The sequence below is a fragment of the Pristiophorus japonicus genome, chromosome 3, assembly GCF_044704955.1.
Source record: "Pristiophorus japonicus isolate sPriJap1 chromosome 3, sPriJap1.hap1, whole genome shotgun sequence".
Lineage (NCBI taxonomy): Eukaryota > Metazoa > Chordata > Chondrichthyes > Pristiophoridae > Pristiophorus > Pristiophorus japonicus.
Genome location: NC_091979.1, coordinates 294526400 through 294553317, shown reverse-complemented (window position 1 = coordinate 294553317; position 26918 = coordinate 294526400). Strand labels below are relative to the sequence as shown.

Sequence of the window (26918 nt, the reverse complement as noted above, 5' to 3'; positions counted from 1 at the left end):
CTATACATAGGTCTTTGTCCTTCCAAACTTGTGTTCTGTCTCGAGAGAACATTTTTTTTCATTCACGGAATGTGGGCGTCGCTGGCAAGGCCAACATTTATTGCCCATTCCAAAGTGCCCTTGAGAAGGTAGTGGTAAGTCGCCTTCTTGAACCGCTGCAGTCCATGTGATGAAAGTACTCCCACAGTGCTGTAAGGGAGTTCCAGGATTTTGACCCAGCAACAATGAAGGAACAGCAATATATTTCCAAGTCAGGATGAGGTGTGACTTGGAGGTGGTGGTGTTCCCTTGCGCCTGCTGCTCTTGTCCTTCTAGGTGTTGAGGTTGCAGGTTTGGGAGGTGCTGTCGACAAAGCCTTGGTGAGTTGTTGCAGTGTATCTTGTAGATGGTACACACTGCAGCCATGGTGTGCCGGTGGTGGAGGGAGTGAATGTTTAAGGTGGTGGATGGGATGCCAGTCAAGCGGGCTGCTTTGTCCTGGGTGCTTTTGGAGCTGCACTCATCCAGGCAAGTGGACTGTATTCCATACATTCCCGACTTTGGGGAATCAGAAGGTGAGACACTCGCCGCAGAATACCCAGCCTGTGACCTGCTCTTGTAGCCACAGTATTTTAGTGGCTGGTCCAGTTAAGTTTCTGATCAATGGTGACCCCCAGGGCATTGACATGGTTATGTAACGGTGAATCATCATCATCATCACCATAGGCAGTCTCTCGGAATCGAGGAAGACTTGCTTCCAATTCTGAAGTGAGTTCTTTGGTGGCTGAACAGTCCAATACGAGAGCCACAGACTCTGTCACAGGTGGGACAGATAGTCGTTGAGGGAAGGGGTGGGTGGGACAGGTTTGCCGCACGCTCTTTCCGCTGTTTGCCATTGAGATTCGAGGTGTTCAGTGTCCTCTCGGATGCACTTCCTCCACTTAGGGCGGTCTTGGCCAGGGACTCCCAGGTGTCAGTGGGGATGTCGCACTTTATCAGGGAGAATTTGAGGGTGTCCTTGTAGCGTTTCCTCTGCCCACCTTTGGTTCATTTGCCGTGAAGGAGCTCCGAGTAGAACGCTTGCTTTGGGAGTCTCATGTCTGGCATGTGGACTATGTGGCCTGCCCAGCGGAGCTGCTCGCGTGTGGTCAGTGCTTCAATGCTGGCAATGTTAGCCTGAATGAGGACGCTGATGTTGATGCGCCTGTCCTCCCAGGGGATTTGTAGGATCTTGTGGAGACATCGTTGGTGATATTTCTCCAGCAGCTTGAGATGTCGACTGTACATGGTCCATGTCTCTGAGCCATACAGGAAGGCGAGTATTACTACAGCCCTGTAGACCAGTTTTGAGGGCCTGGTCTTAAAGCACTCTTTTCCTCAGGCGGCGGAAGGCTGGTGAAGCAATGGGGACGACAAGGATTTGAATGGAATGAAGTTAGTACGGCAGAGGCCGAATTGGCTCCAGCAAAGTTTTACTTATGGTGCATTGGCCATCATGATCAAACCCCCCCGCCCCGCACTCCTCAAAAGATTATATTGAAACTCCATGAGAATGGAAGAGAGGTTGTGTGAAGATGACATCACCATGTGTGGGAGCCGAGGGGTGTGATATCAGTGTTACAGTGATGTCAGGCACGGTATTATTGGTGCGCCTGAGCCCGGTCTGATTACAGTAACCGCGGTGCTGCCTGTGAACGTGCAGTGCGCCCTCCAAGCGCTCAGCGCCGCGGAGCTCGCTCAGTCACACCGACAGCCAGGAGCCGCAGACCGAGGACTGCTCGGCATCACACCACACGGGGCTCGGAAAGGACGCTCGCCGGCTGGTTGAAGTGAGTAGATAGCTGCCCCCGATCCCGATCCCTTCCGGGCAGCCTTGTGTCTTGTGTGTTTGGGCCCCCGGTTGAACCCGGCGGCGGGGTGAAAAGTTGCGGCGAACGGACGGACGGACATGCAAGGTGTGAGGCGCCTCCTGCAGCTCTCCTCCCGGCCCCAGCGGTAAGTTCGGGGTCCGGGGTTGTGCGGTGAGCGCGGCGCCGGCTGAGGGAGAAGGATGGCGGTGGCTCGGCCTCCTTCGTGATTCAGGTCCCCCCCCCCCCGACCCAAGGCCCGTCTTCGCGGCAGGCGCAGGTCAGCGGGATAAGCCGAGGCCTCCACCCGCCATTCGGCGGCGAAGGGTGAAGGTCATTGGGTATTCCGGGGCCCGGCAGCACCGTGTGTTGGGATGGCGGGGAGCACTCCTACTCCCCGGGCCGGGCCGACAATAAACCGCCGTTGAGGCCTTGTCCCGGAGCAGTAACGAGTCACCGGGGCAGGTTAGAGGGGGCCGGTGAGTCAGTCAGCCCCGCGGTAACTTTGAATTGGGTGTGTAACAGGTTTGAGCAGTGCTGCACCCCGGGGCAGAGAGTGAGTCATGTCCCCTCTGCATTTGATTACATTGTGTGCCCTTCACCGTGAATGGGCATTTCTTTCCAGGGGTACGACGCCCCATCGTACTCGGTGTATTTTACAGTACATTTTTCTTGTTCTTTATGATATATTTCATCGTGTGAGAGTGCACAAAACAGGCTACTCGAATGTCTGATTTTATTTAGTGAGCAGCAGAACTATGCAGACCAAGAATGGTGGTAGTCAGCGACCACAGTCGCCAACCCTCTCCCATTCAATCGTTTCTGCTTTTATTACAGCAGCAATAGGATTCAGGTGGAGCAAGGGAACAGGATGTAGTTTGGGAGATCTGTTGAAGTTTACAGCACAGTCAGAGGCCATTTAGCCCATTGTGTCTGCCAGCTCTTTGCTAGTGAAATCCAAAACCAATCCCACTGCCCTGAAGTCTCCCCACAGTTTTGATCTTTGCTTTAAATGTTTATCTACTTTTCCGTTATGATGTGATAGTCTTTGCCATAACTATTTCCTGCGGCAAAGCATTGCATACTCTCACAACTCTGCATAAAGAAATTTCTCCTAATTTTTGCCCTTGCTCTTCATGACTGTGATATATTCACAGAGCACAGCACACACAGCTTCCTAACATGGCAGGCAACTCTCTCGGAAACCTCCGGAAATCTGCCTGTTCTGTTTATTATTCACCCTGCACTTGCAGTACACAATACGTCCACATCCACAGTGTGGAGCTACAAACATTACAAGCTTACAGACATTACACTTCTCCCTCCTTAATGAAGAAGCCATCATAACAAACATCATACATAACTTTCATGTTTATACATAACACAGGATATAAACTTATTTTTTTTCCATATTTACAAATTTAACTTTACCACTTGAATTCTGTTTCGAAGAGGATACCTTTGCTCTCGGAACAAAACCTTCCAAACATGGTGTTGAATCTAATCTCATTCGAGGCTCATACTGAGGAACGTTTTCCTCCATGGAATTTCCTTGATTTTCATTTGAAGTCACTCTAACTTCAGGCTCTTTGTTTTCCTGACTCGGACTCAGACTTTCATTCTGATTCTCTCCTGGATTTGTTGCCAGTACATTGGATTTAGGATTTGCGACTGGTATATCAAAACTATCTGATGAGTCAGAAATAATTGAATTATTCCCACCTTCAACTCCTTCCATGTCTGTAGGTAAAATATGATCAATATGAACAAACCTAATCTGTCCATTATCAAACATCTTTACCAAATATGTGCGAGGACCACATATCTTCACCACTATTCGTGGTAACCACTTTAACCATTTATGGTGATGGTTCTTCACTCTCTTCTGGTTTAATTTCACACTTCTCTTTTGCTCTACCTCCATCATGATTCTTTTTCTGTTTTAATTGTGTCTCTTCTATGGACTGTGCCACATTTGGTTTTAACAACGAGAATCTGGTTCGTGGCTGTCATTTGAGAAACAACTCTGCTGGTGTTCTACCAGTAGTTGTATGAGGAGTATTTCGATATGTAATCAAAAAATTAGCCAATTTGTGATCCAATGACAACTGTCGTTTCCTTGGATTTGGATCTAACATTTGTTTTATGAGGGCACGTTTTACAATTTGTACAGTGCGTTCTGCTGCACCATTCGAAGCAGGATGGTATGGTGGAACCTTGGTATGTTTCTCACCATTTTTGCTCGTGAATTGTGCAAATTCTTCTGAACGAAATTGTGGTCCATTATCCGAAACAATTTCTTCAGGGAGACCAAATGAAGAAAATAATTTTTGTAAAATGTCCAATGTTTTACTTGTTGTTATTTTCCACATTGGAAACACCTCAACCCACTTCGAATGACTATCAATCACAGTGAACAATTGTTGTCCTTCTAACTCAGCAAAATCAATGTGGCGCCTTTGCCACACCCTGGCAGGCCATTTCCATGGCTGTAATGGTATGGATGGCAGTTGCTTGCTTACCGATTGACATGTCGTACACTGACTCACGATGTACTCTATCATTATCAAGACTTGGCCACCATAAATAACTGTGTGCAAAACTCTTGGTCAAGCACATTCCCAGATGCTGGTCATGGAGATCTCCTAATAATTTGGACCTGAATTTATTTGGTATAACCACTCTTGAACCCCACATGATACAATCTTTATTGACTGATAATTCATTCCTACGAATGAAAAATGGATGTGTATTGTTGTCTGTTACCTGGTTTGGCCATCCATTTGCAATATAACCATACACCTTTGATATCATTGGGTCACGTTTGGTTGCTCTGCCAATCTCTTCAGCTGTGACTGGCAGCTCATCAATGTATGAAAAATAAAACACTTCTTCCCTATCGAGTGTAACTTGTGATGGGGCAGGCAATCTAGACATTGCATCAGCATTACTGTGATCAGCTGATCGTCTGTATTCAATATCATATGTATATGCTGACAAAATCAAAGCCCATCCCCATCTCTGCATTCGGGCTGCAGCTAATGTTGGAACTGGGGACTTTGGATAGAGGATTGCTGTTAAGGGCTTATGGTCCGTAACGATGGTAAACTTATGACCATACAAGTATTTGTGAAACTTCTTGACCCCAAAAATTAATGCCAAAGCTTCCCTTTCAATTTGCACATAATTACTCTCACTGGCACTGAGAGTGTGTGAAGCAAAAGCAATTGGTCTCTCCTCCCCACTACTTAATCCATGAGAGATTACTGCCCCAACTCCATACGGAGAGGCATCACATGCTAGCTTAATCTCCTTAGATATGTCATAGTGAACTAACATGGTGCTCTCTCCCAATTTGCTTTTACACTCTTTGAATGCTGTATCGCATTCTTTTGACCACTTCCAATGGACCTGTTTTTTCAAAAGTTCGTACAGTGGATGTAATACTGTTGCCAAATTTGGTAGGAACTTCCCAATAGTTCAAAAGACCCAAGAATGAACGAAGTTCAGTGACATTCCTGGGAGTGGTTGCATTTCCAATTGCATCCAATTTTTCCATGGTTGGATGTAAACCATCTTTGTCTACTCTGTACCCTAAGTACTCCACTGAGTTTTTAAATAATTCACACTTTCGAGCAGACACTCGTACTCTGTGCTTCTCTAGTCTTTTGAGGACTTCATTCAATATGTTGTTATGAATTTGCCTATTTGGTGCTAAAATTAGTATGTCATCCAAATAACATACTACCCCTTCAATACCTTGCAAAATCTGGTTCATCACCCCATGAAATATGGCTGGGGCGGAAGACACTCCAAATGGTAGCCTATAAATTGATATAGGCCTAGATGAGTATTTATAGTCAAACATGACTTGGACTCCTCATCTAGTTCAAGCTGTAAGTAGGCATTTGTAAGATTCAGTTTTGAGAAGATCTGACCACCTGTCAGTATTGTGAACAAATCTTCTATATTCGGCAATGTATTGGGAACATTACCCTCTAGAACCTGGTTTACGGTTACTTTATAATCACCACGCAATCTTACCTTACCATCGGACTTGGGTACATCAACAATGGTTGTAGCCCAATTACATTGATCTATCTTACAAATAATGTTCTCAGTTTCTGGTCTTTTGAGTTCTTGCTCAATTTTCTCCTTGAATGCATATGGTACGGAACGTGGCTTGCATAAACCGATCTAGCGTCCTTCTGTACCCTGGCACACGCCTTGAAGCCTTGGATCGGACTGCCCGTTTCGTAGTACACCTTCGGATACTTCTTGATAACCTCATCCGTTGATGAAAATCTCACTTCCACAGAGAAAATCTTACTCCAATCCAGCTTCAGTGAGCGCAACCAATTTCTTCTTAGTAATGCAGGCTTGTCTCCTTTCACTACTATTAGAGGCAAGTTCTGAAATTGATCTTTATATTTCACCGGTACGGTGACACCACCTACCACAGGAATTTTCTCTCCCGAGTAGCCTCGCAGCTCTATCTTGGATTTCTTCAGTTGAAAATCACGCAATTTGTCGAGGTACAGCGACTCCGGTACTACACTCACGAATGCACCAGTGTCAATTTCCATTGGTATCTTGAATCCAGCAACACCTATGTGGATTTTGATGCTTTCCGAATCGCTGTCCGTTGACATCGTGCTCCTGATGGTGTGTAACTCTTAACATCTCGTCCTGTTGTTGTTCTTCCATGCTATGTAGTCTCTTGGGATTTCTACTCATAGCTTTGAACGCTGGACTCATAGCTTTGAAAGCTGGTTTACCCTTCAGTCAACATGCCTTCGCACGATGCCCAGTCTTTCTGCAGAAGAATCACTCTGCCTTCACGTATGGACAACTTTGAGCAATGTGTTGTCCCAGATACGACTTCGCTCTGGTAGAATTTCCAGTTTCTGAGACTTTCGGCCATGCCCGTCTTTTACTTTGAACCTGCAGGTGATTTATCTCGATTGACTGACGACCGTAATCATTATTTAATTCTTGGGAATATTGTTCGGCCATGCTCATTGACCTCGCTGTCTGACAAGCAATCTCAAAAGTCAAATCATCCATCGTCAATAACTTACTTCTGATCGCATCATTTTTCACCCCACAAACAAAAGGATCCCGTAATGCTTGGTTTTAGAAAGTTTCCAAAATTACAGTGCATCAATAGCTTTTTTAATGCTACGATGTAATCATTGATACTTTCATCAGTCTTTTGATTCATAATCCCGAAACGATAGCTTTCAGCAATTTCTAACGGTTTGGGGTCATAGTGCTGCTCCAACTTCGTTAAGCGTTGTGACCTTTGGCTTGTCAGGCACAAGCAGATTTACAAGAGTGTCATATAGTGCCGGACCTGCCTCCGATAAGAAAATCGCTTTCTTACGTTCCAACACAGCCCGGACTACATTGTGTGGAACTTCGACTATGTTATTTGCAATGAAATACAATTCTTGCTGATCCACATATGCTTTAAAACGTTCCCGGTTGTGTCTATATTCACCCAAACGTCCCCATACATCTGCCATTTTAATCTCTAGCTGTTCACACCGTGTGCTGTATTTTACCTCGGATTTTGTAGCTTTTTTTCAAAGACAGAAACTTCAAAAGTCTTCTGTCGGCTGGCTGAATCCTTCAGCTTTAAATCATCCAAAAAAATCCCATTTTCCGTCGCCAAATGTGATCTATTCACAGAGCACAGCACACACAGCTTCCTAACATGGCAGGCAGCTCTCTCGGAAGGCTCCGGAAATCTGCTGGTTCGGTTTGTTATTAACCCTGCACTTGCAGTACACAATACGTCCACATCCACAGTGTGGAGCTACAAACATTACAAGTTTACAGATAATACATTACAATGTCACTATCTTCCCAATTGTGGGGAAACGGCCTTCGTCAATTCACTCTTATCAAAACTCTTGAATGTGATTTTCAGAGCACATGTATGTGTTACACATCCTGTACAAGTTGGCAAAGATGACATTACTCTGGAATAAAACAGGTCGCAGTGCTGGTGTCCTCAACTAAATCAAAAATTTCAAGAAGAGCCAATAAGTTTTCCCTCCCCAGATTCCTAAAAAGTTTGTATCAGATAAACAATTTTACTTTGGCCACCAGCTTCCAAGCTCAGCAATATGCCCTGGCTTCGTGAATGGGAGGTAATCCCCATTTTCCTATTCAGCTGCATGGTCTGCTGCTCTATTACAGAGGACTTGGCGTGACTGTGGTAGGGACTGAACCCAGGATCACTGGCAGTTGATTTGACAAGTGGATATGGTTTGTCTGTGTGTGGTTTCCCAGAAGTGAGCTCATGCTTATCAGCAAAAGTTTAATGTGGTATGCATGCCATATCAACATTAACCCTCCACTACACCCTGTGTCACTTGTACATTTTCAGCAGGAAAAGGATAAATTGAAAGAGAAAACTGGACATTTTAGTGATCATATTTCTCTTCGGACGATTTTCGAAAACAAATATCTGCAACAGTTGATTTTGATTTTTCTTTTTTCCCCTCTTTGTTGCCTCCTCAGTGAATTAAGACTGAATTTACAGTACAATATTGGGGTCACAACGAAGTGAATCTGCTTGGTACTGACGCTGAACGTGTATAAATACACCATGAGTGTTGGTTTGAAGCAGTTTTGGCTTTGCACCGACACTGAACTTGTGTAAATAACTAAGTTGTAGTGTGAATATACCTTAAGAAATTGCAATCTGAATCTGAAGTCACTGCCTGCCTCTCCTTTTAGTAAATTTTGTAAAATTCATATGCCTTTTTAAATATAGCAATTTCACATTACTGGGGCCACAGAAAATAATTATTCCTCGCTGTATCATTTCTAAATGAAGGACCACATCTGGGGATTTTGCAGTGGTTCAAGAATGTGGTCCTCCACCATCACCTCGAGGGTAACTAGGGATGGGCAATAAATGCCGGCCTTGCCAGCAATGCCCACATACCAAGAATTTTTTTTTTTAATTGCATCAATTAGGGTACTAAGCACATATTTCCAACTGCCTTGTGATTTTATTGAGCACCCCTGACTAATGTTGACAGCTTCCCTAAAGTTATCTCAGTCTTGCACCTTATTCCTAATTAGGACAGTTATGTCAGTATAGCACCTTAGTCCTAATGAGGACAGTTTTGAATTTTATTCTTGCTGAGAATGTTATTAGTTCTCAGCTTCTGTTGAAGTTATACAAAAGTAAAATACAGCAGATGCTGCCAAACTGGTCAAGATCAGGTAAGATCAGGTAAGATCAGCATTGACTGGAAATCAGATCTGTGAACTTGAAATTTGTAGAGTTAAGTTACATGTTGCCTTTACAAACTTGAGGCATTGGGAGAATTCCAGCTCATACTGTCTGATTTGGATTCCTTCCATCTTTAGGACTTTGAAAACACAAACTAGTTGGCACTTAAAATCATTGCATTAGTGAACCATTTCTTGGTTGAGACTGACCTTTCATTATTGCAATGTATAGCTTGATATTTGTCTCAGATTGATTTGTCATTTCAGAAAGGCTTTCTTAGAATAAAAGGTTTTGGCTGGAATTTAATACAAATTGTCCAATAATCTGTCTCCAGCTGATGGAGCTTTCAATTTGAGATGCTATTCATGATTTATACATAAGTTTGTGTTTCTGCCAATACTTTTTCTGCAGCTAAAGTACAGTAATTCAGTATATTTACTGAACTATCTCTTATTTGCAGCCTGCAGCCAACAAGAAACCTGAGAATGAATAACGCTGCCGTCAAGAGAATAGTGACCAATATTGTGAAATCTCCTGAGGATAAACGCGAATATCGTGGGTTAGAACTCTCCAATGGCATTCATGCGTTACTTATCCATGATCCGACTACTGACAAGTCCTCTGCAGCCCTGGATGTTCACATTGGTATTAAGAGTTATATATCCTGTCTTAATTTCAACTTAAACATTAATGGTTCACCTGTGTGCTTGCTACCATGCTAAACATGAATTCTTTCTGTAAAACTGCTCCGTTCAGTAAACGAGCCACATTCATGGTCATGACTGCTATTCAGTTTATAATTATTAACCCATTTGGGATTGTTGCTTTTGGAGCAGCTCAAAAAGAATGCACATCTATGTATAATATTACCATATCCCTCAAACTGAGCCAAACAGATGTGCTGTATACTGTTACCTGGAATAGGTATGACACGTTTTAGTTAACAGAAAATTCAAAGGTTATATCCTGTGCAATCGTTAACATAATTTTAACTCGTTAAAGAAATTATCATCACAGGTTTGCCTGAACTTGAAGGCCCTCATACGTGATGCTGCGGGGTGATGAAAAACGTTAACCGTTTTGACTCTGTTATATTATTTGGTAGGGATTGTCACATGCAGTTAATTGGTTCCACTTTCAAAGTTTTAATTTTTTTCCCCAGTCCTCTTTTGCTGAAGATGCAAACTCTAATTTAATGGGTCCTGACATTCCTCTGGTATCATGTGCTGTCAGATATCCAGTCTTGGTTGAGCTACAATTTCTTCAAGTTAAACAACGGGAAAACCAAAGCCATCACCTTTGGCCCTAGCCAAAGGCTCCGTACCTTTCCCACCGATTCAGTCACCCTCCCCGGCCACTTTCTCAGGTTGAACTATATATACTGTTTGCAACCTTGGCGCCGATTTGACCTGGAGCTGTGCTTTGGAATCGATATCTTGCTTTGCAATGACCTCTGACTTTTAGCTTTGTGGCGTTACATGTCTCGGCCTCTGCCTCAGCTATCTGCAGCTATCCCTGTGTGTCTCTCGCGAGCGCGCGCGCTCCCTGTGTCTTGCGCGCCCACTCTGCCCCTCGCGCCCTCTCGCTGTGAGGAGGATGCTAAGAGGCTGCAGGGGGACTTGAACAGGTTAGGTGAATGGGTAAATGCATGGCAGATGCAGTATAATGTGGATAAATGTGAGGTTATCCACTTTGGTGGCAAAAACAGGAAGGCAGATTATTATCTGAATGGTGACAGATTAGTAAAAGGGGAGGTGCAAAGAGACCTGGGTGTCATGGTACATCAGTCATTGAAGGTAGGCATGCAGGTACAGAAGGTGGTGAAGAAAGCAAATGGTATGCTGGCCTTCATAGTGATGGGATTTGAGTATAGGAGCAAGGAGGTCTTACTGCAGTTGTACAGGGCCTTGGTGAGACCACACCTTGAGTATTGTGTGCAGTTTTGGTCTCCTAATCTGAGGAAGGACGTTCTTGCTATTGAGGGAGTGCAGCGAAGGTTCATCAGACTAATTCCAGGGATGGTAGGACTGACATATGAGGAAAGACTGGATCGGCTATACTTATACTCTCTGGAATTTAGAAGAATGAGAGGGGATCTCATAGAAACTTATAAAATTCTGACGGGACTGGACAGGTTAGATGCAGGAAGAACGTTCTTGATGTTGGGGAAGTCCAGAACCAGGGGTCACAGTGTAAAGATAAGGGGTAAGCTATTTTAGGACCAAGATGAGGAGAAACTTTTTCACTCTGAGTTGTGAACCTGTGGAATTCTCTGCCACAGAAAGTTGTTGAGTCCAGTTCGTTGGACGTATTCAAAAGAGAGTTAGATGTGGCCCTTACGGCTAAAGGGATCATGGGGTATGGAGAGAAAGCAGGGGTGGGGTACTGAGGTTGCATGATCAGCCATGATCATATTGAATGGTGGTGCAGGATTGAAGGGCCGAATGGTCTGCTGCTGCACCTATTTCCTATGTTTCTATGGGCCCAAGTTTCCACACGATAAAAAATGGGCGCCCCTCCGAGCTGGGCGCCCGTTTTTCGCGCCTAAAACGGTGCCGGAAAAAAAACGCCCAATTCTGGAGCGCTTTGCAGCTCCTTGTCTATTTGGCGTGGCGCCCAGGGGGGCGGAGCCTACACTCGTGCCGATTTTGTAAGTGGGAGGGGGCGGGTACCATTTAAATTAGTTTTTTTCCTGCCGGCAACGCTGTGCGTGCGCGTTGGAGCGTTCGCGCAGTGTGAAGGAAACATTGGCACGTGGCCATTTTTGTAGTTCTTTGTAGCTGTTTAATTTTTGAACATTTTTTAATAAAAGCACATTGCCATCAGCACTGAGGCTTCTTGCAGCCTTCTCACTGTCTCCTCCCCACCCCCCCCCCCCCCCCGCGGGAACGAACGGGTGCCTCAACTTGTGAGGCTGACTGCAGCATTCTCCATGGCTGAAGCACTTTCACACAGGTAGGAAGATGGTTTATTTAATCTTTTCTTTGCTTATAAATGTTTATTCAGGTTGGATTTATTTGTATAATATTTGTAGAAGTATAAATAAGGATTTATTGTAGTATTTAATGGCTTCCCTTCCCCCCCTCCCCCCCCCACCTCGTTCTGGACGCCTAATTTGTAACCTGCGCCTGATTTTTTTTTAATGTGTAGAACAGGTTTTTTCAGTTCTACAAAAATCTTCACTTGCTCCATTCTAAGTTAGTTTGGAGTACGTTTTCACTGTGGAAACTTTGAAATCAGGCGTCAGTGGCCGGACACGCCCCCTTTTGGAGAAAAAATTCTGTTCCAAAGTAGAACTGTTCTACCTGACTAGAACCGCAGAAAGAAAAACGTGGAGAATTGCGATTTCTAAGATAGTCCGTTCTCCACCAGTTGCTCCTAAAAATCAGGTGCAAATCATGTGGAAACTTGGGCCCTATATGTGCACTTTCAAAAAAATCAAGAGCAGGAATAGTTTTTGACATTTTTTCCCTTTTTTTCCTCCCTCCCAACATCTCTAGTGATGACTGAAATCAGATGGTAACTTTTCTAATTTCTTGCAACAGTTGGTTGAATTTAAAAATAATTTGCCTTTAAATTAGAGATGCTATACAAATACACTAATGTATTGAAGAATAAATTGGAAGCTATTTAGGTTACTCTCTTTTCATTTCAGTGTGATAAATAACAGCTGCGGTGAGAAAGCTAATAGAATAAAGCAAATCAAAATGATTTGTGAATATTATGATAAAACTTGATACTTATTCAGTGGTTACATTTTAAAATGGAATGTTATTTGCTCAGGAAATATGTGACTAGTTGTGAATCTTACCATTTCGATGTGCTACTGTTTTTAGGCCGAACTTTCGGGGCTTACGGGTACATCGATAAGGGGGGGGCGGGCGTTGCACGAGGATTCGTGGCGCAAAAACGCCAGTTTTGCCAAATTTAGGGCCCAAGTTTCGGCCTCAGTTGCTCCTGATTTTTTGGAGCAACTGGTGTAGAACAGAGTATCTTAGAAATTCAAATTCTCGGCATTTAGTTTGCTCCAGTTCTAGTCAGTTAGAACAGTTTCACTTTGGAACAGAATTTTTTTTTCAAAAGGGGACGTGTCCGGCCACTTACGCCTGATTTCAAAGTATCGGCAGTGAAAACTTACTCCAAACTAACTTAGAATGGAGTAAGTGAATATTTTTGTACGCTCGAAAAAACCTTGTCTACACTTTAGAAAATCAGGCGAAGGTTACAAATTAGGCGTAGGGAACGAGGTGGGGGGGAAGGGAAGTCATTAAATTCTACAATCAAGCCTTAGTTATACTTGTACAAATATTATACAAATAAATCCAACCTGAATAAAAATGTATAAAGCAAAGAAAAGATTAAATAAACCATGTTTCTACCTGTGTGAAACAGCAGCAGCCTTTGAGCTGCTGTGCTTCAGGCAGGTCTTTCATGTTGGAGACAGGCAGGGGTGTGGCGTCAGTGTCTCGACAGCAGCCCCAACAGCGGCAGCAAGCAGCCTTCGAGCTGAGCTGCTGTGCTGCAGGCAGGCCTTCATTCTGTTAGTGGCTGGCCGGCAGCCGAAGGATCAACACCAGACGCACGCAGCTTTTCAAGGGGGTTGAGGCCATTCGGCCATGGGATAGGAGCGGCGTCAGTGGGTGGCCGGCAGCCGAAGGATCAACACCAGACGCACGCAGCTTTTCAAGGAGGTTGAGGCCATTCGGCCATGGGATAGGAGCGGCGTCAGTGGGTGGCCGGCAGCCGAAGGATCAACACCAGACGCACGCAGCTTTTCAAGGGGGTTGAGGCCATTCGGCCATGCTTCAGGGGCGGCGTCAGTGGCTCGACGGCAGCCGAGTCCTTTTAAAAATGGCCGAGTGCCAATGTTTGTTTGACACTGCGCGCGCGCTCCAATGTGCACGCGCAGGGTTGCCGGCACCACGTTGGCTCATTTAAATTGGACCCGCCCCCCCACTACTTACAGAATCGGTGCGAGTGTTTGGCTCCGCCCTCCGCTGTGAAGAGCTCACCGCGCCAAGCTGAGATCGAGCTCCGAGGAGCCGGAGAATATCGAAGTTTTTTTCTAGCGCACTTTTAGGCGCGAAGAACAGGCGTCCAGCTCGGAGGTGCGTCGTTTTCGGCACGGGCCGAAACTTGGGGCCTTAGTCCAGGAGAGGGAGTGCTGCAAGAGAGGTCTTGGGAGGGGGAAAAAAATTCAAAAAAACATTCAAAATATATTTACAAGACACTTATCTATTGAATCACTGAAAAAAAACCTATAAACTTTTAACTTGCCTTTTTTGCAGGTTTTTATACTTACCGCTGCTGGCAGAGCTGCACTGACAGGTTTGACCTGTTGGTATTCTGGATGTAGCGTACGGGTCAGGAGAGAGCCGAAAGTCCGACGGTAACGCAGTCCGCGACATTGCATGTCGGCACACCTCTCCCCGGCGGTACTCCCCATCGCCGCTGCAAACAACGAGCCGAGGATCCCGCCCGGATTTTTGCCACGGAGGGTCAAATCGTGCCAAAAACCTGGTTGCAAACTTCTCAAAAATCCAGCCCATACTTTTTTTTGTCTAGGGAAGCTATTTTTTGGGGGGAGGGGAAATTAAACCCCCCATAACTTGAGTACAGAGTACTCTTATTTTGAAGTTACTTAATTGGATTTAAAAAAACAGTAATCACCATCTATGCTGTTTTATTTAAACTAATTCATCTAGCTGATTAATTTGTTTTTTTCCTACTAAAAGCACTTTTGAATTAACAGGAGAGTGCTGTTTGTATTGCTGCAAATCAGCAATTCATGTCTAGCATTATTAAAATTTGCAATTATACAATTTAAAAAAAACATTTTTGTAAGACGACCCAGCAACATTGTTCCATATGTACTTTTGCTGTTGTATGTTTTTAAAATGCTATCACTTACAATTGTTTTTTGCATGGCATAAGGGAAAATGTTCAGCATTAGGCACAGTATTCAGTTGACCCTGCAGTCTTACATTTTACCTCCCTTTTTGGTTTTCAGGCTCTTTGGCAGATCCCAAAGACATACCTGGCCTGGCCCACTTCTGTGAACATATGCTTTTCTTAGGGACTGAGAAGTATCCGAAGGAGAATGAGTACAGTCAGTTCCTCAGTGAACATGCTGGGAGCTCAAATGCATTCACCAGTGGAGAACATACCAACTACTATTTTGATGTATCAAATGAGCATTTGGAGGGTGCCTTGAACCGGTAAATAATGACTTCTTATAGTTTGTTTAACGTTTCTTTCTTCATTATTGCCAAGTATCTTGTGCCAGGTTCTTCTCTCTGATCTATGCCCTCACCACCCCCTTAGATGAGGAATTCCAATATGGTGCTACTCTTCAGATAGTGTCTTGGTTGAGAAATGGGGCAGTTCATTTTAGTGTGTTTGGTTCGGGAAACTTGCCAGTTGGTGAATTGATGTATTTATTTTGTATTCACATTTTGACAAGGTTTGAATAATTTCTGCAGCCTTAACTTTCAACACTTTTGCAGAGGGATTTTGTACATTTTGAGACCTTTGTACTTCTGTTTCTCCTGACTCCCCCTCTTGTTTGTAACTGTTCTTAGAAAGTAATTCACTTTCTGTGCTACAATTTAAGATGCAAGAGAGCTTAAAAGAGGAGCTCTATTCACTTGGAGGCTCCCCAGTACAGCTTGCTATGTACATTTACATTTATTAACTTTGTTTTGTGTTGCAAACTTAGATTTAGTTTCATACATGTTGTTATGGTGAGAAATGTTATGTTCTTTGTGTCCAAAATGTTATATCAAGTATTTCCTGGTTACAGAGTTAGATTACCACTTGTTCATAGTCAATGGGTGGAAAATCTAGCCCATGGAACATTGCTGCCTATGGATCCTACTCCATTCCAGTAATTACCTTTTGTCCTAATCTCCATTAATACAGAATCATTGAGATCTCATGCAATAATTGCATCCAAGCCAATTTATTTTTGGAATGTTGCCATCAATTAATTGAATAAGCGCTCATCCTGTCAATCTGAGATAGATGTGGTGGAAAGGCATTGTTCCAATTCATTGTACAGTTCTGTTCTTTCCCACCCCATATCCTTGCCAGTTACATACAATATACAAAAATGTACGAATTGAGCAAGTACCATTTATGTGAACTTCATTAGTAAATAGTCTTCTGCTTCAGTATTGATGACATTTTAATGTTATATAATGCTTTAGGCACACCTCAATGGAGCCCTCTTTAAAACAACTATAGTCATCATCATAGGCAGTCCCTCGGATCGAGGAGGACTTGCTTCCACTCCCAAAGTGAGTTCTTTGATGGCTGAACAGTCCGATACGAGAGCCACAGACCCTGTTACAGGTGGGACAGACATTTGTCGGGTGAAGGGGGTGGGAGGGCTGGTTTGCCGCACGCTCCTTCCGCTGCCTACTCCTGGCCTCTTCATGCTCCTTGCGTCGAGACTCAAAGAGCTCCACTCCCTCCTGGCTGGACTTTCTCCACCTCGGGCGGTCTGCGGCCAAGGTCTCCCAGGTGTCAGTGGTGATGTCGCACTTTACCAGGGAGGCTTTGAGGGTGTCCTTATAACGTTTCCGCTGTCCTCCTTTGGCTCGTTTACCATGAAGAAGCTCTGCATAAAGCATTTGCTTCGGGAGTCTCGTATCTGGCATGCGTACTGTGTGGCCTGCCCAGCGAAGCTGATCGAGTGTGGTCAGTGCTTCAATACTGGGGATGTTGGTTCGCCTGTCCTCCCAGGAGATTTGCAGGATCTTGTGGAGACATCGTTGGTATATATCTCCAGCGACTTGAGATGCCTTCTGTACATCGTCCATGCCTCAGACCCATACAGGAGGGCGGGTATTACTACAGCCCTGAAGACCATGAGTTTGGTGGTAGATTTGAGGGCCTGGTCTTCAAACACACTTCCTCAGGCGGCCGAAGGCTGCGCTGGCGTCCTGGAGGCGCTGCTGAATCTCCGCATCAGTGTCTGCCTTTGTTGATAAGAGGCTCCCGAGATATGGGAAATGGTCCATGTTGTCCAGTGCGATGTGAATGTACATTCCCAGGCCCAGGCTAGTGAACTTGCATCTCGCCTGGGCGTCTGGGGGAGATGTGGAGTAATTTTATACATAACTGAGAGAAAAGCACAGGAGTGAGTGCAAGTTAGCCTACTGTTTTACACTTCCTGTTGCCTTAGTAAGCAGCATTCCAGTGTCAAGTGGGGAAAGTGTAACACAAAATAAAATTTGACGGTTAGTCTATTGGAAATTAATTTCTGATGGAGTCTATAATCCTGTTATGCATTTGAAGTTTGGAACTATTGTTCCTGTGCTCTAATAATAATCCTTGAAGCTGTACTGTATCAACTTTTTTTTAAAATCTAGGTTTGCCCAGTTTTTCCTCTGTCCTTTGTTTGATGCCAGCTGTAAAGATCGAGAAGTCAATGCTGTTGACTCCGAGCACGAGAAAAATCTAATGAATGATGCTTGGAGACTGTTCCAGTTGGAGAAATCTACAGGCAACCCAGAACATCGATTTAATTCATTTGGAACAGGTTAGTGTTTCGTGTTGATTTATTAATCCTATCTCATTACATAGTCGTCATCAAGATCATAGGCCATCGGAATCAAGGAAGACTTGCTTCCACTCCTGAAGTGAATTCTTTGGTGGCTGAACAGTCCAATACGAGAGCCACAGACTCTGTCGCAGGTGGGACAGACAGTCATTGAGGAAAGGGATGGGTGGGACTGGTTTGTTGCACGCTCCTTCCTCTGCACGTTCTTGCCTTGAGACTCGGAAATGCTCAATGCCCTCCCGGTTGCACTTTCTACGCTCTTTGGCCATGGACTCCCAGGTGTCAGTGGTGATGTCGCACTTTCTCAGGGAGGCTTTGAGAGTGTCCTTGTAATGTCTCCGCTGCCCACCTTTGGCTCATTTGCCGTGAAGGAGCTCCGCATAGAGCAGTTGCTTTGGGAGTCTCGTGTCTGGCATGCCTAGCGAAGCTGATCGAGTGTGGTCAGCGCTTCAGTGCTGGGGGGATGTAGCCTGGACGAGGACACTGATGTTGATGCGCCTGTCCTCCCAGGGGATTTGCAAGATCTTGCGGAGACATAGTTGGTGATATACCGCCAGCAACTAGATGTGTCTTCTGTACCTTGTCCATGCCTCTGATCCATACAGGAGGGCGGGTATTACTACAACCCTGTGGACCATGAGCTTGGTGGTAGATTTGAGGGGCTGGTCTTCGAACACACTTTTCCTGAGGCGGCCGAAGGCACTGGAGGCCATGTTGAATCTCCGCATCAATGTCTGCTTTTGTTGACATGAGGCTCCCAAGGTATGGGAAATGGTCCATGTTGTCAAGGGCCGTGGATCTTGTGACTGGGGGCAGTGCTGTGCGGCGAGGACAGGCTGGTGGAGGACCCTTATCTTACGGATGTTTAACGTAAGGCCCATGCTTTCATATGCCTCAGTAAATATATCGACTATATCCTGGAATTCAGCCTCAGAATATGCGCAGACGCAGGCGTTGTCCACGTACTGTAGCTCACTGACAGAGGTTGGGGTGATCTTGGACCTGGCCTGGCGGTGGCATAGGTTAAACAGCTCCCCATTGGTTCAGTAGTTTAGTTCCACTCCAGTGGGGAACTTGTTGACTGTGAGGAAAACTCTAGCGATGACTTTCCCAGTGGCTGATAGCAGGGAGATTCCTCTGTAGTTGCCGCAGTCGGACTTGTCCCCTTTCTTAAAGATGGTCACGATCACTGCATCTCTGAGATTTGGCATGCTCTCCTCCCTCGGGATTGGGAGAGATGAGGTCATGTATCCACGCCAATAGTGCCTCTCCGCCATACTTTAGCGCCTCAGCAGGGATTCCATCCGCTCCCGTAGCCTTGTTCTTGTGCTTGTTTTTTTTTTATGGTTTTCCCTACCTTGTGCAACGATGGGGTTTCACGGAAGGTCGCATGCTGCGGGATGGAGTCGAGAACACTCGAGTCAAAGGCAGAGTCTCAATTGAGGAGATCTTCGAAGTGCTCCTTCCAGCGGGCTCTGACAGCTTAGGTGTCCTTGATGACTGTTTCCCCGTTCTTGGCCAGCAGTGGGGTGGGGCCTTGGGAGTTTGGACCGTAGGTAGCCTTGACTACCATGAAGAATTCTCGCATATCGTGGCTGTCGGCCAGTTGTTGTATCGCCTATGCTTTCTCCATCCACCACCTGTTCTTTAGGTCCCGAGTGTTTGGTTGGACCTCAGCCGTGAGTCGTCTGTGATGCTGCTTTGTTGCTTGAGGCTCAGAAATGCTCTGCACTTGCGATCTGTTCGTTCTTGGATCTCCTGATCATTTTCATCAAATCAGTCCTGATGTTTTCTGGTTGAGTGACCAAATGTCTCTTCACAGGCACTGGTTATGGAGGCCTGGAGGGCAGACCAAGCGCTGTGGGCATTCAGCATCTCCGGGTCATCAAGGCATGCCAGGTTAGCTCTCAAGCGCTGGCTGTATAGAGCTCTCTTAGCTGGGTCGTTAAGTGCCCTGGCATTGACTTTTTTGCGGCACTGCTTCTGCTGTCCCCTCTGCTTTGGGGCTATGTTAATGTCGATGATGGATCGGATTAGGCGGTGGTCCGTCCAGCAGTCGTCGGCTCCTGTCCTGGCTCGGATGATGACCTAGTCGAGTAGGTGCCAGTATTTGGGCGAGGATGTTGCCATGATGCCTTGTATTTGTTCCTCTGGCAGAACAGGGTGTTGGTGATGAGTTCATATTCTAGACATTTTGTCAGGAGTAGGGTACCGCTGGAGTTGGCTTTCCCTACCCCCTCTGCCAATCACGCCTCCCCAGAGAGCTGTTGTGTCTTTGCCGACCCTGGCGTTGAAGTCACCTCGGAGGATCAATTTGTCGCCTGCGAGAACGTGGGACAGGGATGTTTCGAGGTTGGAATAAAAACCCTCTTTGGTCTCATCCATTGCATTGAGTGCAGGGACGTATGCACTGATGACTGACGCATTGGTTCCAGGATAGGGTGAGTCGGAGAGTCTTGAGGCGTTCGTTAGCCCCGCAGTGGGGGTCTTTGAGATGGTCGACCCAGCTCATTTTTGATGACAAAGCTGATTCCGTGAAGGTGGCATTCTTCCTCTGGTTTTCCTTTCTAGAAAAAGGTGTAACCTCCACCTTGTTCCTTGAGCTGGCCTTCCCCTGCCCACTGGGTCTCTCTTAGGGCGGCGATGTCGATGTCAAAGCGTCTAAGTTCCTGGGCGACTATGGCAATGTGGTGTTGGGGTGGCCGCTGCACATCGGCTACCACAAGGGCTTGACAGAGCTCGGTCTTGGTCCAGTGGCAAGGAGGTCCAAGACAACTGGAGACCAGGCACTGCTGTATAGGCCTAACTGCCCACGGTGAGATGTTAACTGCAAGCTCAGCGCTGAGTAGCGCCCTTGATGGTAGATGGCCCGAGGCTTGGTTGGGGGGCAGGCATTAGGAAGGTGAGTTGTCCGCTGGAGTTCCATGGGATGTTTTAAAATTTTCTTCCAAAGTTATTTAAAAGTTTCTCCGCAGGTTTCAAAAGAAAAATTCTCCAAGTTGTTTAGAAGTTTAAACATTTTCCCAACTTGTTTAAACAGTTTCTCAAGTTGATTAAAAGTTTAAAAGTAGATTAAAAGTTAATTAAAAGTTGATTTAAAAGTCTAAAATGTAAGTCAGTAGTCTGCAACCCAGTCAATGTTCACCGCTAACTACCTCGGGCAGATACAGCCTGTCGTTGGGCCGGGCCCTCTGGCCGAAGGGACCTGGAGTGTGAGGCTGGGTCAGACCAGCTAGCTGAAGAACCCAGAGTGCATCGTTGACCCGGACTGGCTGGCTGAAGGGACCTGGAGTGCGTCGTTGGGTCAGGCCCTCTGGCCGTAGGGACCTGGAGTGCGAGGCTGGGCTGGACCCTCCAGCCGAAGGGACCTGGAGTGCGAGGCTGGGTCAGACCGGCTAGCTGAAGGGACCTGGAGTGTGTCATTGGGCCGGGCCCTCTGGCCGAAGGGACCTGGAGTGTGTTGTTGGGTCAGGCCCTCCGACCGAAGGGACCTGGAGTGCGTCGTTGGGCCGGGCCGGCTGGCCGAAGGGACCTGGAGTGCGTCGTCGGGCCGGAGGAGCAGTACTGAGGGAGCAGTAGCAAGGGCAATAGTGAAGCAGTGCAGAGAGGTAGCTGGTAGAAGAGCTTGTCAGCCAGTCAGCTCAGCCCAACAACGCACTCTGGGTCCCATTACACAGTACCAGATCTAAGATGGCCTGTTCCCTGGTTGGTTCCGCAATGTAGTGCCCAAGGAAACTATCAAGGAAACACTCTATGAACTCTTCCTCAAGGCTGTCTTGGACAATTTGGTTTGTCCAATCAATATGAAGATTAAAATCGCCCATGATTCTTGCTGTTCCTTTTTTTTTTACACGCCTCCATTATTTCTTGATTTATACTCTGTCCAACAGTATAGCTGCTGTTGGGGGTGGAGGGGGGGGGGGCCTATAGACTACGCCCATCACTGACTTCTTCCCCCTTATTATTCCTTATCTCCATCCAAACTGATTCTACATCTTGATCGTCTGAGCCAATATCCTTTCTCATTATTGCACTGATCTCATCCTTTGTTAACAGAGCTATCCCACCTGCTTTTCCTTTCTGTCTATCCTTCCGAATTGTCAAATACCCCAGAATATTTAGTTCCCAGCCTTGGTCACCTTGCAACCACGTCTCTGTAATGGCTATCAGATCATAACCATTTGTATCTATTTGTGCCTTCAACTCATCTATTTTGTTACGAATGCTGCGTGCATTCAGATAAAGAGCTTTTAATTTTGTTTTTTTACCATTTTTCCCTGCTTTGACCCCACTTTCTGTTAGCTGATCTGCTCTGCAGTGGTCTTGCATAAATGTCGCTGCACTTGGAAATGGAAAATAAACCAGGGTTCCACTTCATCATTCCTCAATTATTATTGTGTGAAATATATGTGTGTATGTTGGCTGAGGACAACATATGGCTCAAATGTGATGCCATCTGGATACATAGCATGCTAAAGTTCACTGCCACAGGTGAAGAATGGCCACTTGGATAATAAGTTTTGCAGAGGTCTTTCCAAAGCTTTAGCTTTGTGTGGGACTAGTCACACTGGACCCAAATTTCCCCAGGAGTTGCTCCGTTTTTTTTTGGAGCAACTTGATCTTTCTGGAGTATCTTTTTAGTTGCAATTCTGGCTATTTAATTTGCGCCAGTGTAAGTGAGTTAGTTCGTTTTTTTTTTAAAGTTTAATTTTTTTTTTCAAAAGAGGGTGTTCCCAGCTACATATGTCTGTTTTGGCCATTTTAAGTGAGTTTGGCCAGCAAATAGTTGCTCCAAACTAACTTAGGCCAGCGTATGTTGCCACTTCTGTCCGCACAGAAAAATCTTACCTCAAGTTAAGGAATCGGCGCAGGTAACTATATTTAAAGCATCACCAAGCACCAAACAAAGCACAAAAAGTAATAAGCATTCAATAAAAAACATAAAGAACTGAGTAAATCCTACCTTCAACTAAACTCGGCAGCGGCTGGCTGCGCGGGAGTTCCCTCGGCCTGGAGAAAGGTGCGAGAGAACGCGGCATCTGAACGGCGGGGGGGGGGGGGAGGGAGGAGGAGGGAGGAGGGGGGAGAAGGCTCAACGCAGCGGGTGAGTGGGTGGTGAACGCGGCATCTTAACGGGGGGGGAGGAGGGGGGGGAGAGAGAGAGAGATCCACAGCCCCCCCCCCGCCGGATCAAAACTCTTTCCACTCCCCTCCCCTCGATCAAAACTCTTCCCCCACACCAACCTGTCCCTTGTAGCCCTCAGCGCGGGAAGGGCAGCGGCCGGCCAGTGTGGCAAGCCACTTGGCCCGGGATAGGGACGGCGAGCGTCGGCCCCTCCCACACAGCCTGCATCTCTCACACTCGGATTCTGGAGGCTAGGAGCTACTGCGCATGTGCGCACGCTCTAGCACGCATGTTTTGAGGTCCCGGCACTATTTTCTGACCCCGAATCCAGTTGCCACGCTACGCCACCATGGAGGAGAGGCTGGGGAGCAGCCAAACATGGTCCGAAGATTTTTGGCGCCCTTGGTGTTCTACAAAAGCGGCGCACCTCTGGTGAGTGTGCCAGAAATCTGTACTGGCCAAATTTGGGCCTACTGTCCTGTTAATTTTAACACTGTTCTTGCTGTTTAGTTATCCAGAAGTAGGCACATTTTCAATATGTTGTTGACTTGACAGCTGACATAATGTGCAAAGAGTCACACTTTAGAACCGGGAACCCATTTTCAATCAGATGTTTACATTGCTATATTCATACATCAGTGTCTTTTCCTGAATGTATAAACTTATTGCTGATAGTTTTGCAATCCACGCTCTAAATTATTAAGATGACTGTTCAAACTCGTGCTTTGTGTTTAAGTATACATATTGTCCTGTTCAATTGATGCATCTAAATATGCTGTTCCTGCCTGGGAAATATATATACTGCCAGGCTAGCAAAGTAATTCTGTGTAAAATATTATGATGCATATGGATATTTTTAATTTACCTTGGGTAGTTAGGGTCCTATAAACTTTGACACTTTCTTGATGCAGTATTTCAAATTACCATTCAGTTAGTGCATCAGTAATCCGCTGAAAACAGCAAAGTAGATATATTTACTAGTGATACACTTTAACTTGAATTGTTACAACAATTAACAGCTGAACTTGACCTCGAAGTGATTTATTCTGATGTAAGCTTGTTGAAGACTGTAATGCTGAAACCCGGAATGAATCATGTTTTGTGCTATAACTTTAAATTTGAGCACAGTATATGAATCCTAAAGCTATGTACTGTACACTTCAGAATAATTTACTAAATTTGTTTCATTCACAGCTCTTAACATTTTGACTGAAGCACCTGAGTGGCTTTGTGAAAATACTGTATTAGCAATAAACGCTGGTGGATTGATATGGAACTGTATGTGTGTGACATGATCTGCTTTCCGTGCATCAAGGATCAATCATATTGGCTGCTAAATCCTCCATTATAATCAGTTCACCAGCTGCATGATCAAATCATCTTGAAACTAAAAAAAAAACAGCTCAGCTACCGCAAAGCGAAACTCTTGTGCATTGTAAAATTTGCACCTCGCGACCATTTGCATTCTGCTGCCAACATTTGAAGATTAAGCCAGCTGTTCTTGTGTTTCAAATTTAATTGACTGAACCGTAATTCAGATCTAAATTAGTAGCACCTCATTTACAGTCTTCACCACACGCTCATTGGCCCGTGCCTTAGCCCTGTTAGTGTGTGTTTTGATTCCAGTTCATTTGTAATTGTCACGACTCTCATCTCAGAAAAGGAGGAAGAAATGCAGTTTAAAATATACAAGGCTCTCGATCAGTGCCCTCTATTCTAGTGAGTCTTTTTTTGCAATGGATGCACTCTCTTCCTCAGCTGTTTACGGTTGGTGTGATGCGATTTAATTCAGAGTGGCACTTCCACTGTGAGTCTGAGCACACGTGGCTTCCATGCTGACAAAACTGCACATTTAAAAAGGGTTTACAAGATTTGAAAGAAATCATTGAAAATCGAGAAAAACAGAAAGTGAATAAATGAGTCATTAGATTTAAGAACAAAATGGAAACTGAATGGCAAAAACCGTTGAAACATTATTGGAGTATAGGTAATATAGCATACATTGCTTTACATTGACTTCTGAAAATAGTGTCCTTGAAGAATGTCTTGAGGGGCATATGTAAAAAGTGGTGGGCTTGCAGCTGTACTCTATTATAGAGCATTACAGTTTCTCCCGAATTAAAATAGCCACACTTTGTTTTAAATTAATTTATTTAAAAAAAAATTCAGGTAGTGAGCAATAGTGATTACTTTTGAACAAAACTCATTGGGGATGAATTCGTGGCTCCTATGTGTGTGTGTACGAGGTGTGCACGTGCCCGTAGGGACTGCACAAGTTCCGGGTTTAGGCATGCACCGAAACCCAGAACGATCGCACGCATCCGAAAGTAAAGTGCCTCCGCGGGCAGAAAGTTGGTCTAGACTTGACTCTTCCAATGCTGCTTGGCCAGCCTCCCATCTTGCACCCTACAAAAACTTGAGCTCATCCAAAACTCTGTTGCCTGTATCCTAACTTGCATCAAGTCCCTTTCACCCATCACGTCTGTGCTTGCTGATCTCCATTGGCCCCATGTCTAGCAAGACCTCAATTTTAAAATTCTCATCCTTGTTTTCAAATCGTTCCATGGCCACCTCTGGCCCTACAAGCCTTTGAAATCTCTGCATGTCCAATTCTGGCTTCTTGTGCATTCCTGATTTTAATCATTCCACCCTTGCGGTTGTGCTTAGGTCCTAAGTTCTGGAATTCCCTCCCTAAATTTCTTCGTCTCTTTATCTCTCCTCCTTTTAAAGGTGCTGTATATCAAATCCTACCACGAGGGCTAGGGGAATTAACACGCAGTTAATTTAATAAATCTGGAATTAAAAAGCTAGTATCCGTAATGGTGACCATGAAACTACTGGATTGTCGTAAAAACCCAACTGGTTTACTAATGTCCTTTAGGGAAGGAAACCTGCCGTCCTTACCTGGTCTGGCCTATATGTGACTCTAGACCCACAGCAATGTAGTTGACTCTTAACTGCCCTCTGAAATGGCCTAGCAAGCCACTCTGTTGTACCAAACCGCAATGACAGTCAGCACTGTGGGAATACCTTCACCACAAGGACTGCAACGGTTCAAGAACGCGGCTCATCTTCTCAAGGGCAATTAGGGAAATAAATGCCAGTGTTGCAAGCAACGCCCACATCCCATGAACGAATTTTTAAAAAAAAATGCACATTGTGCATTTAAATTGTTTTGGCCTAAACAAATATGTAGGTCAGAAATGTAGCACAATTAATGTGTAAAAATTATTTTCAAATCTCCAGATTGCGTTTCTGCCCTGGAATGTTGTCTCATTGCAAATACATGTAATAAAAATTGCTAATGGTTTCTTATTTTAAAACAAATCCGGATTGTGTTGTACTAAGTAAAATATAATAGTGCATCGCTATTGTGCTAATGAAATACTGTTCAACTGCCTTTGTAGTTAAAATTATTGTCTATAGCGACAGGTCTGCAGCATTGCACCTCAAAAGCAAGTCCAAAAAACCGTAATTGGCTCAAAACTGTTAGGTTAACTATGCTGATTCAGTCAAATATCCCATTGGCTGAATGCAGAGCAATCAAAAACTAGTTGCACTCGAGATAGGTATATAGCAAAGCTAGCAATGAGCAAGCACAACGGGCCCAAGTTTCGAGCCGTGCCTAGAACGGCGCAGTCCTGACCTGGACGCCCGTTTTTCGCGCCACAAAGTGTGCCTAAAAAAACCTCCCGTATTCTCCACCTCCCTGCAGTTCCTCTGGCCCTCGGCGCAGCGCAGCAGGAGCTGTAGGGGGCGGGGCCAGGTCCCTGCGCCGAAAACAGTGCTGGGACCTCTGCACATGTGCGCTACAGTGGGCACGCAAGTGCAGTAGCTCCAGGCGCCCCAAACTGTGTGGGATGTGCCCGAAGCACGCAGCCCCGAGCCCTGGCTGAATGGCCTCACTGGGGCTGCTTGAATAAGGCTCCTCCCACGGCCAGCTCCTGCTTCCTCCCGACTCAACACCCGCTTCCCGCCTCCGGACTGGACCCGACACCCGCTCCCCCCCGGACCGGACCCGACACCCGCTCTCTCTCCACCCCCCACCCCCGACACCCGCTCCCCTGCCCCGGCCCGGACCCGACACCCGCTCCGCCCGGACTGGATCTGACCTGTCCTCCCTCCCCCCGACCTGACCTCCCTCTC

The 26918-nt window shown here is 45.6% G+C and overlaps 1 protein-coding gene across 3 annotated transcripts in view; it reads left to right on the top strand.

Annotated features, from left to right (window-relative positions):
* Window positions 1-1637: 1637 nt before the first annotated feature.
* Window positions 1638-26918, top strand: part of ide (insulin-degrading enzyme) — a 173055-nt gene continuing 147774 nt past the window's right edge. The window contains exons 1-4 of one of the 3 annotated variants that reach the window (XM_070876812.1): window positions 1638-1808; window positions 9542-9726; window positions 15092-15299; window positions 17457-17626. In XM_070876812.1, the coding sequence (XP_070732913.1) occupies window positions 9567-9726; window positions 15092-15299; window positions 17457-17626 (538 nt within the window). In that variant the 5' untranslated portion in view covers window positions 1638-1808; window positions 9542-9566. The other 2 variants (XM_070876811.1, XM_070876810.1) reach the window with 2 other exon arrangements.